Genomic DNA, 12,219 nt, shown 5'->3' with positions numbered 1-12,219 from the left:
TTGGTATTGTGATAAAATACATGTTAATGTGTCAATACAAGTATTGACACATTTCACATTAATGTTTGTCAGTGTGTATTGTCCCTGTCAAAATATCTACTAAATAAATCAGCGCTACATGTAGTTTAGTGATTAGCAAAACAGTTCAAGATTCTTGAGTGTGATAACATGCTGAAAAATATGACCGATAATTAGACACAAATTTTGAGTAAATTCTAACAGAAAAAGGATGTATTGTTATTGGAATATTCTCAGATCAATACAACAGGCTGAACCCCGCAAGTCTTCGGCAGCTTAGCCTGTTTTGGCTTTTATGAAAACGTCATGGTGACATTTGATTGTTTATTACCTTGAGACATTTGAGTGAACGTTGTTGACCAACCGTGTACGGTATGATTATTATTTTGAACTATTGCGAAGTAATCAATTATATTGTTCATGAACGTGTTTTCATAACAATACAATCATAGGTGGATACAGATACAGTAAACACATAAACAAAGTTTTCTACTACCCCCGTTTTCCCCTCACACATAAGAGTAATTTACTCAAATGTCTTTCCTTCCATATATTTGAAATGACTTGCAGATTTATAACTTTATTACCTCTGAAGACATTTTGGCTGTACTGTACACCAAAGATCTGTACAGCAGATGCTCCTTTAGTTATGAACAGCTCGTGCATGCGTGCGTTGCAGTTTCGCTTGTCGCCAGAGGGGGCGTAGTTCTGCAAAAACTCAGAAACCTGCGTTTTGCACCTTTAAAAATGAACACAATATTTTTTAAAGAGGCCCTATTATGCTGTTTTACATTTTAAAATTTCTTTAGAGTGTAATGTTGCCCTTATAGCATGAAAAAGGTCTGTAAAGTTACAAAGCACAAAGTGAAGGGATTATTCTCTATGTCAGTAGGTAAGCACTGTTTCTGAACTCCCTGAAACGCCTCGATTGTAGTCTTGAGTTTTCTTCCGGGAATGAACATGTCACAATATTTCTCATTTAAATAATTCCCGCCCAAGGCACAAGCAGAATAAAGGGGGCGAGGCTTGGTTGAGTCGAACACCGGAAAACGGCAAGGGGCCTGACATTTCCAAAACACGCTGGAAGAGGTTGACCAATCACAACACACTGGTACAGCCGACCAATCAGAGCACATTGCGCTTTTCGGAAGCAGGGGCTTCGTCATACTAAACAGCTTTACTGACAGACTGGGACGAGAGGTGCTGCAACAATGTAAAATATGTAAAAAATAATGAGTCTTTTGAACTTTTAGTAGACCCCAAAAAACAAAATCAAGACATATGGCCCCTTTAATTATGTATGAGATAAAGAATTTCAGTCTGTTGCTCACACAAAGCTATCATGACTTCAGAAGACTTTGAAAACACTGCATGAGTTGGATGGACTATTTATATTGTGTTTTAGTGGTGCTTGAAAGACATGGTCACTATGACTTGGTGTTGTAAGGAACCTTTTTTAACCTCAATCACAGCAGGTACTCACCAGGAACCTCTCAGAAGACACGCTGACCAAGATGAGGTCATCCCCAATGCGCACTTTCTCACCCTCTGACCTCTGCTTGGATGCCGGGTGAATTGTCCACCAACAAGCTTCCCCTTTGATTGAACAAAACATCAGTTAAATGACATTAACCAGATGTACTGTAAATAAAGAAACAGCTTATCAATGTCCCACAGCTCTCAATGATTCAATCAATTTGGGCCATGATGAACTGAGATTGCCTATAAGATCTTTTGGGTGTTTGCAAACTTAGATGTTGATACGGATATTCATGTTTCTCTATTCTGGGTGACACAATACACAAAAATAGTAAGATATCTAAGTTTAATTTTGGATCTCTTTTCAAAGCTTGGGAAGTAGTCCTAGCACTGCATCTGTTACCTACAGTTCAAATGTCAATCACAGCCATAAAGAGGCCTGAAAGGGATGATTCATTAAAAAATGAAAATTGTGATCATTTTTTATTTTTATTTAATTTTTGAGTCCATTGAAGCACACCTTACATATTTTTAATTAGATGTTGTTCAGTGTTATTATTGATAACTTAAACTATTAAACATATTTTTGTTAATTAAAAAATAACAAAAATTAAATAAAAACATTAGATGAAAAAAACTTAAGTTTAAGTTTGAAGATTAAAAAACTTTGGCAGCTAATTGAAACAAAATAAGTTTAAATTAGGGTACTAAAATTACTTAAAGTAGACCTGAAATAAAAATAAAGTAAAAAAAAAAAATTGAAATGACAAACTAACACAAACTAAAATTAAAATGAATAATGTATACAAACAAAAGCTAATTTAAAATATGAATAACTATAATAGTATATAAATAATACTAAAATAACCCTGATGTTATTACCAATTGAATCCTCTTCTAGGCCAACATCAAAAGACAGTTTGTCTGTTAGAGACCTGGAAGTCTTCAGACATGTCAGATACTATGGGAAAACAGAGAAACAAGTGTAAATTCTACTAATAAATCATGACAGATGAGGTTCCCATACACTGTAGCAATGCATTATTGGTAAATACCTCCGGAAGGACAAGTTCAATAAGCTTCAAGCTTTATAGTTAATGTTTATCAACAATATAAACAGATAATTATTAAACATAAGCCGTCCTGTCATTCGTGGTGTTAAAGCATTTTCACTTATCCCCATCTCCCCCCAATATACTGTTGGGAGTCATTGATCATGAAGTTGATGTGTGTGAGCTGTAAGCTGTGACAGGCTGCCTAATCCTTCTCCCCACTGGCTTCAATTTGTGTGGTGCATTCTCACCATTCCACTGAAGGAATGCCTAAGGAGGATAGCGTGACCGTAGAGCAGTGTCCGATGTCCCCCTCCTTGTGCTGCCTACAGAAGAGAGAGTAAAATGCTGTTAGCACACTCAAGGCAAAGGTTCAGAGACATGGACAGAATGGTCACTGCTAAAATAAAGTTAAGAGTCACTGAAACAGAAAACACTGGGAAGAACATGCTGGACGGATGTTAAATGGAAATTTCTCGTTCAGCTGTTTGAACGAGAACAAAATTTCGTTGTTGTACCGTTGATGAGGAAATGTGAGGAGGGTGTGGAAAAAAACTAGAATGAAAAAGTAAAAACGGCCCACAGGAAATAGAGGTATAAATATACTTACCCGTCTTATGAGCCTCTGAGTGCATTGGGGAAAAAGATGTTTCTCTTAGTTAAATATAAGTATAATGTAGCACCTCAGGTAAAACTCATGTTTTAGTCTGCAGCTGGAGATAGTGTTCACTAATGTATCATGATTACCAATAATAATTAATGCCACGTTTGACAACCATATTTTTAATCTGACTGTGTGACCCCTCACTGGCAGTCCAAAAACGAATGACTTTGACAAAGAGGAAAGCTGAAACTTGTGTTCCCTACTCCCAGCTGTTGCTGTATGCCTGCTGTCTAACTGAAATATCAGATGATACACCACAGTCCGTTGCTGTGATATCGTACAGTTTAGCGCCACATTTAAGCAAAAACTGCAACTTCCAAACAGCTGCAGTTTGTTTGTTTTTTTCCTGGTAAATCCGACTACTGTGTTCACTGTCAGCTTATTAAAAATGGCAAGATCTCTGGACTGTTGATAAAAAGGTCAAGAAGCCATCTTGATGCATAAATGTTAAATGAATATACACTACCATTCAAAAGTTTGGGGTCGGTGGGATTTTATGATGTTTTTGAAAGAAAACTTTTATGCTTTTAGGCTGCATTAATTTGATCACAATACAGCAATAATACATATTATTACCATTTAAAAGAACTTTTCCATTTTAATACATTTTAAAATAAATATTAAAATGTATTCCTGTGATGGCAAAGCTGAATTTTCAGCATCATTACTCCAGTCTTCAGTGTCACATGATCCTTCGGAAATCATTCTAATATCCTGATTTGATGCTCAAAAAACATTTCTTATTATCATCAACGTTGCTAATAGTTGTGCTGCTTAATATTTTTGAGGAAACCGTGACATTTTTTTTCAGAATTGTTTGATTAATAGAATGATCAATAACACAGCATTTATTTTAAATATATATATTTTTTAGAGGTCTTTAATGTCACGTTTAATCAGTTTAATCCATCCTTGCTGATTCATTTCTTTAAAAAAAAAAAATCTTACTGACTTTAAACTTTGAATGGTAGAGTATTATAAAGTAGCATGATATACTATTTTGGGGCTGAAAAACAAGCAATACATACAAAGAAGAAACCAAAAAATGTATAAAAATCATGGAATATTCATGTATCAAGACACATTCTTTCTGGAATCAGCATTCCAGATCATTTCCTCGTCATTGGTACTCCTGAAATTTGACAGTGTTAGAGCCCAAATGCAAAAAGAAACAGTTCACATTTCAAACTACAAATAATCAACACAAAAAAAGGCATTGTTTCCTCACGACAGCTGTATCAGACACTGAATTCGTAACATAAATGACACGATAGGAATCTTTATAGTGAAGTATTGTATGTAGAAACTCTGCTTCACAATGGTTCTCCAACAGAACTCACTCTATCCTAGACCTAGACATTAATGATAGCACAACAGATAGACAGCACTGAGCTAATAAAATATATGCTGTGACAATCTCATTTGAAATTGCTGCAGTAAAAAAATAAATAAACATGAAATAAAATATTGGGCATGCCATTTTGTGCTGAAGGGAGGGCGAATAAAGCATTCAAATGGCCCTGTGCAGAACATGCTTAGCCAGTAGATTTTATTTGGGGATTTGCATAATTCTTGACCACTAGCTACTAGATTTGACAAGTCCATTTATATTCTTTGTGCTACAGGAACATTTTCACACTCTCAATCATAACATAAAAATTAAAAGGGCGAGACGAGTCTGAGATAAAGGAGAGAGACCTTGGTTCTCTGACAGGGTTAGCATTGTGAACTGTATTAGTAGGGTTATGTCATGAGTTAAATCACACTTAAAAATCAGTTAATGACACGTGAAGTGGTTGGGATGCTCAAAAGGAGCAGTAGGTGTAATTATGTAAGTACATTTTTTTTTGCATAATTTGGATTCATGCATACTCGTTGGTCAACAAATTGTGAACATACCCATCGCTCATGATCAGGATTCTTGCAATGATGAACAAAGATACAGATATGATTAAAGAAGGCAGTTGGAAAACCCTCGCACACTTCAGCACATTCAGTTCATTATGTCTCAGCAAAAACCCAATTAATTAATTATACCCACTCTTACTACAGTTTTTTTTAAAGAAATAAAAGTCAAGTATTGATATTGGTTGGATACATGGATATGATAAACGGAACGTTGCCAAATGATGAGGCAACCCATGAGCAAAACACTGTAAATAACTTAAATATGTATATTTTATTTTAAATATGTATATTAAATGTATATTTGTGAAGCCATTCTATAAAAAATGATAATAAAAAAAAAGTTTTATATATATATATATATATATATATATATATACTGTATATATATATATATTTGCTAAATAGAAAAAAAAACATTTAATTTCACCTTCTACTGAAAGCAGAATAGACAAGTGGAGTGGTGTAATTAGTCTATGAAAAGCAGAAGGTGAGGTACGACACTAGGCATTAAAAGGATGGCAGTATTAATTATCCATTTTTGACGATACATACCTCACCTGCATTTGTTAGTAAGTAGGTGTTTAAGTGATTAAGGGATAATGGATTTGCATTACTATCATATTGAAAATATAAAGTAATTTCTGGCATCGAAGGACTGAGGACCAATTCATAAAACTCTCCAAATCAAACCTGCCAGTGTGAATTGTAGTTATGATTTATCTGTGGTCAGTACTTCACAATATCAATGTCATCACTCACGATTACTTACCCTAGATCACGCAGAAGAACTACAGCTAATGGGATAGTTTGGGCAATAAAAACTAAAGTGTGGGGTCGGTAAGATTTTTTTCATGTTTCTGAAATAAGACTCTTATGCTCAGACTGCATTTATTTGTTAAAAAAAACAGTTTTCCATGTTAATATATTTTAAAATGTAATTTATTCCTGTGATGTCAAGGCTGAAATTTCAGCATCATTACTCCAGTCTTCAATGTCACATGATCCTTCTGAAATCATTCTGATATCCTGATTTGGTGCTTAAGAAACATTTCTTATTATTATCAATGTTGAAAATATTTTTGTGCTGCTAAAAGCCAGCATGAAATCAAAATTGAATATTCTTTTTTTACTAAATGTTGCAGTTTATTATAAATTATTTATTCATGCACATTTTTTTAATTCATGTGCTCTCGTGATCTTTAATCAGAAACTAAAATATTAATCGCTTTAAAAAAATCTTACTGACCCCAGACATTTGATTGGTAGTGTATATCATTTTCCAGCTACTATAACTTTCCATGAGAGTGCAATGAATATGACTTACTTTGCTGTTGCTTTTAAAACACATGAGTTATTGTCTATATCAAAATGCATTGTATTGATGTACAAACATAATTAGTGGTTCTACCGTTACTAAATTTAGCATTTACAAATTATACTTTTATTTAACTTCAGGATGCATTTTCAGCACCAATATAATTTCCGATTGACATGGTAAATGTACTCAAAAGTAAAAGGTTTTAAAGGATTCTTACTATAAAGGTTGAGATACTGTATATTCAGTATAGTAACCCTGTAATCGCTGTGATTTGTTTACTTACTCCTTCACCGTTCTGCCCGGCAAGCATCTCCTGTAGGGCCCGCACTGAGAGCGACTGCTCCAGCACAAAGTTACAGATGCATAGGTCAGGAGGAAAATACTGTGGAGAGAGAAAGATAGTGTGGGTGTTTTTGCTTACTTTTGAATATGGCTAAAGTCATACTGTATAACTGGTAAAGTGGCTATGTTTACTAATTTAAAGGGTTAGTTCACCCAAAAAATGAAAATTCTGCCAGTAATTACTCACCCTCATGTCATTCCAAACCTGTAAGACCTTCGTTCATCTTCGGAACACAAATGAAGATATTCTTTATGAAATCTGAGAGCTTTCTGTACCTCCATTGACAGCAACGTCATTGCAACGTTCAAGGCCCATAAAGGTTGTAAAAACATCGTTAAAATAGTTCATGTGACTACAGTAGTTCAACCTTAATGTTAATAAAACTAAAATAACGACTTTATTCAACAATCTCTTCTGTTCCATGTCATTCTCATACGCTGTTGACGCATTGTAAACAGTGCAGCGCTTCTGGGTTCTACGTCAGAACGTCGGCTCACTATTGGCCGACGCTGGTAGTGAGCCGACGTTCTGATGTAGAACCCAGAAGCGCTGCACTGTTTACACTTCGTCAACAGCGTATGAGAATGACATGGAAGAGAAGAGATTGTTGAATAAAGTCGTTATTTTGGGGGGGGGTTGCGCACAAAAAGTATTCTCGTCGCTTCATAATATTAAGGTTGAACCACTGTAGTCACATGGACTATTTTAACTATGTTTTTACTACCTTTCTGGGCCTTGAAAGTTGCAAAGATGTTGCTGTCAATGGAGTGACAGAAAGCTCTCAGATTTCATCAAGAATATCTTCATTTGTGTTCCGAAGATGAACAAAGTTCTTACGGGGTTGGAACGACATGAGGGTGAGTAATTAATGACAGAATTTTCATTTTTGGGTGAACTAACCCTTTAAGTCTTTCATTAGGCCTAAATAGATGTTTTGTTTTCGATATGTGTTTAAGGATTAGCTTTAGAGGCCAGCGAGGATTTACATGGGCAAGTGATGAACTCTACCCTTGGTCTAAAGAAGTCTTATCTATCTATCTATATATAAACTGCACACACTTGATACTAAAAATGAATGACCTTAATTAATGTCTTAAACATAGACCTATATGTGAGAGACCAGGGTGATTGTAAAGCATGATGGTAAAAGCTGACAGTTATCTTCTTTGTCACTCAGGCAAATACAGCAGATGTCTCAGTGTCACTGAGGGTTATTCGTATCATAACTGGTAACCCATAAGAATTAATATATTGACATGCATGAAGACCAATACTTTATATGATAACGGAAAGATCATTATCATCCACCTTCATTTTTTCAATGTATGAACAAGGTCAGGCCCAGTAGACACTGCACATAACCATAGAGATGCCCACACATCTTCTACTGCCTTGCCTCCTAATGCATAGAAAATATGGTGCAGAGCACTAGGATCAATTGCTGTTGCCATGGTTTTCAACTACATGAATCTCTTCCAATTAATTTGATGTATTGCTAGAGGACAACACATCAAAGGCAAATATCTTTACTCTACATATATTTTTAACCATGACATTTTCTTTCCACACAAATCCACAAGTATTTCTTAATCGGCATACCTAAAGCAAATCAGATTGTGTAATTCTAACATTATGCACTCGTACATTGTAGTTATCTAACCATTAAACTAAAAAAACATTAAACCATTTTCTAACCATTAAACCTTTTTTAAAACGAAAAAAAAATTCTGTTTTTCATAAATTGCTTTGCTTCGATCTGCATTGTGGTTTGTGTTGAGAGGTTCAGGCATATTGAAGCAGTGATTAGTTCCTCAGAACACATGAAGCATTACCTTCGCCTCTGATGTGGGCTCTAGATAACACAGGCGGTTGCCGAGTCCCTCTGCCGAAAGGCAGAATTTGCGATTCTCCTTCTGAATGGCGGCGACACACTGCAGCACCACCTCATCTTCCTGCCAGAACAAAAACAATCAATTAAACTTATGTTTAAAAGCAAAAACGCTCAAAATACTTTCCCTCAAAGTAGTCCCAAGAGCTTGACACAACATAAAGGTGAAGAAAGCGATTTCTGAGAAACGCTGTTGAAAATTTAAATCAACACCTAAACAAACATCTTTGTGAATATTTGCTAGATATCTGTTCTGTGTCTGCTGAAAAATAATATTGTTTTTGTACATAGTCCTGGCTGCGTAAATAGGAAGAAAAAAACAGTCGATTGGGTCGATCCACAGAGCACCAAAACAGTCTTGTAAACATTCAGCAATATCCACTCATGATGGGGGAGGAGAGAGAGAGTGAGTAAGCGGGTCATTTGCAGAAAGACTGTAAAAAGAGAGATGGGTGACATACTACCAAAGAGGAAATGGTCAGATGAATATAATTGGAAGAAGAAGGGCAAGAGCTAAGACCCCTGTTAATATTGGAAAATGTTTCCAGCGCTGGAGAGACGTTTGAAAGCAGGAGGACCTGAAAACAGACACAGAGATTGCTTTGTTTCTTCTCGATACATTAGTAACTTTGGTTTTGCTATGTTTCACAGATCCAAGATATGCTTTTGTATGCTGTTGTTGGTGTTGAATCAAAGCTGATTCATCCATACTTGTGCAAGCTGTCTGATGCGCCAGCTTTAGTGGTTGCCTGTGTTGCATAGCGTATTTGTTGTTTTGTAGGTGGAGCAATGAAGGGAGGGGTGTGTTTCTTTTGGGTAGGGGTGTGTTTGTTTGGGTCTCTATTTCAAATATCAACAGTGTCTCTCAGAAATCGCTTACTGCACCTTTAAAGCTGAAGTGTGTAATTTCTTTGAAACCAGCATCACCAAGCAGAACTGCAAAATGTTTGTTTTTGAATGTTGTTTTCAAACAAGTTTCCTGGCCACTCCCCCTGCCTGCGATTGGTTAGCCAAACAGAACTAATTGTTTAAATACACCGACGGAGTAATTAGTGATTAGAGCTAATTAACAACCAAGGAGACTATCTAGGAACAGACGGGCAAGAAGACAGGGAAAATTAACACAAAGACAATAAAACCGAACATCACTCCTTTTAAACTTTAAACAGAAAAAAAGTCCAACAGAGGAGGAAGGGTGGGGGCTCTGGAGGCGGAAGTGGGGCTGGTGAAGGACAGTGAACAGAAAATGCCGTCAGGAGAAACCAGGGAGGCGTTGATGGTGGGGGGAACCAGGAGCAGGAGGAGCCAGGAGCAGGAGGAGCCAGGCGGAGACCCAGACCACAGCCAGGGCTAAGGCCCACGGTGGAGTCGAAAGAGGGAGGTGCCATGGTGGAGACTTGGCAGGTTTAACCAGGGGGATGACAGACGGCGACGGAGCCAATGGAGGTGGAGACCCAGGTGGAGCCAAAGAGCCAATGAGTCCAGGCGATCGGAGAGATCAGGGATCATGGATCAGGAGATCGAGGCAGAGCTGCAACGACGAGCGTCCAAGGTGGAGTCAGAGTGCCAGAGGACTGAGGCGGAGCCAATGAGACTGAGGACCAAGGCGGAGCCGGAAGAAGGGGAAAGCCTGATGGAGCCAAAGAGGTGGAGGGACAAAGCACAGCTGAAGGCCCGGAAGTCCGTGGCACAGGCAGAACAATGTCTGACCATGGTGGAGTCGGAGGGATGAGGGGGCCAGGTGGATCCGTAAGAACGATGATCCCAGGTGGAGCCGAGGGAGGGAGGAGCCAAGGTGGAGCCGACTGGTTGACGAGCCGAGGTGGAGTGATGGGCTCGGCGCTGGAGGCGGAGCCAGCGGATCCTCTTGACAAGGCAGAGCTGGAGACTGAAAGACCCGAGGCAGATTCACACAGCAGAGTGGAGTCAGAGGAGGAGCCGAGAGACTGAATGGAAACAGCAGAGGCGGCGCAGAGGAACTGGCTGTTACAGGCAGAGGAGGTGGGAGAGGGAGGCTTGGTGGGATCACTGGAGATGGAGGAGGTGTACGCTCCATGCAGGGTTTAGAAGGTGGCTGGCTGGGTTCTGGGTCCAGAAAAGGGGCTGGTGAACGCCGAATCATTGTTCACCAGCACCCAATCCACAAACGTGGTGAAATTTCCCCAAGGACCATCACCAGGCAGGCGTGTCTTTGTGCTTTCGTTCAGGCTGGTCCTGAAAAAAACGCACAGAGAGCGGTCTGGAAAGTTCGCCAGGTCTAAAAAATCCTTGGTGTGGTCCTCAACAATGAAAAGACAGAACTAAGGGTTTAAATACACAGACGGAGTAATCAAAGTAAAACAGATGTAGAGCTAATTAACAACCAATGATACTAACTAGGAACACAGATGGGCAGGACGACAGGGAAAACCAATAAAACTAAACATAACCAATACATTTTACACTTTTTGAGCAATGACTAGGAATGACTTATAGTTAATTTCATATTAAAATAAAAAAAATAAAAAATTAACATAAAAAAATTGCACACTTTACTTACACAATGATCAATTAGCAGCAATATTGTTAGCTAAAATAGTTATCAATAGCCAAATATATGAATTGTAAAATAAAATAGAAAAAAATTTGAAACAGATACGGAAAAAAAAACATTTATGAAAAACTGCTCAAGTTCCTGAAAAATAAATGTAATTAAGAGGCATATCATATCATGTCAAGTCATAAATAAGTAAATACTGTATTTAAATAAATTGTATTGATGTAACAATAGCTAAATTATCTCAAAGTTGTCACTGAAGGAAAGGAAGAAGAGTGGAGACACTTCTGTCATTAGAATCCACAATGAATCTCTGTACATCCTCATTCTCTCTCAGGAGGAATATAGATTTCTGTCTCATTTGTTTCCAACCCAGTGCTTTTCTTGTGTGCCAGCTCATGTATCACATTAATCCTAGCCGATGGTTGCCATGGTTCTGATGAACACCATCAGAGCAGTGACAATTCTTTAACACAGTCACGGCATGGAAGTTCATTTTTATATTTCATTCATCAGGTTCAGGATGTGTTAATATGATGAGAGCTAGCAGGAATTTCCAGAATTCTGAATAGACAGATAATAACCTGTGTATATTTGGGCTTGAGTTATGTTAATTAAATTGGGCTGTCAAACGCCGCTGTCTAAGCTATGCTAAAACTCTGACAGTAAAGCAGTGGGAGCGCCTATAATCCAGATGCCAAACCAACATTTGATGTAAACAAATAAGCCTAATATAACATTACCCACCATACCCCATTTAAAAAAAAAAGAAGTTAATTATTTTATTCAGAAAGGATGCATTCGATTTATCAAATGTGACAAAAACATTTTGTAACACTAAAAAATGTCTCTTCTGTTTAAAAAATAAAATAAATAAAAATATTTATCAAAGAATCTTCAAAAAAAGTATGTATCGCAGTTTCCACAAAAATATTAAGCAGCACAACTGTTTTCAACATTGGTAATAATAAGAAATGTTTCTTGAGCACCAAATCAGCATTTTACAATGATTG

At 37.3% G+C, this 12,219-nt stretch overlaps 1 protein-coding gene across 3 annotated transcripts in view; it reads right to left on the bottom strand.

Moving 5' to 3' along the window:
- Positions 1–12,219, bottom strand: part of ryr3 (ryanodine receptor 3) — an 89,555-nt gene that overhangs the window by 65,755 nt on the left and 11,581 nt on the right. For 2 of the 3 annotated variants that reach the window (XM_056240127.1, XM_056240128.1), the window contains exons 2-7: positions 8,615–8,734; positions 6,723–6,821; positions 5,113–5,133; positions 2,801–2,875; positions 2,380–2,458; positions 1,502–1,614 (exon numbers count right to left, since the gene is read on the bottom strand). In XM_056240127.1, the coding sequence (XP_056096102.1) occupies positions 1,502–1,614; positions 2,380–2,458; positions 2,801–2,875; positions 5,113–5,133; positions 6,723–6,821; positions 8,615–8,734 (507 nt within the window). The remainder of the gene's footprint in view (positions 1–1,501; positions 1,615–2,379; positions 2,459–2,800; positions 2,876–5,112; positions 5,134–6,722; positions 6,822–8,614; positions 8,735–12,219) is intronic. The other variant, XM_056240129.1, reaches the window with a different exon arrangement.

Source organism: Rhinichthys klamathensis, unplaced genomic scaffold (assembly GCF_029890125.1).
Source record: "Rhinichthys klamathensis goyatoka isolate OS25496 unplaced genomic scaffold, OSU_Roscu_1.1 h1tg000579l_1, whole genome shotgun sequence".
Lineage (NCBI taxonomy): Eukaryota > Metazoa > Chordata > Actinopteri > Cypriniformes > Leuciscidae > Rhinichthys > Rhinichthys klamathensis.
Note: the sequence above shows the minus strand (reverse complement) of the source record. Positions and strands in the feature narration are given on the sequence as shown.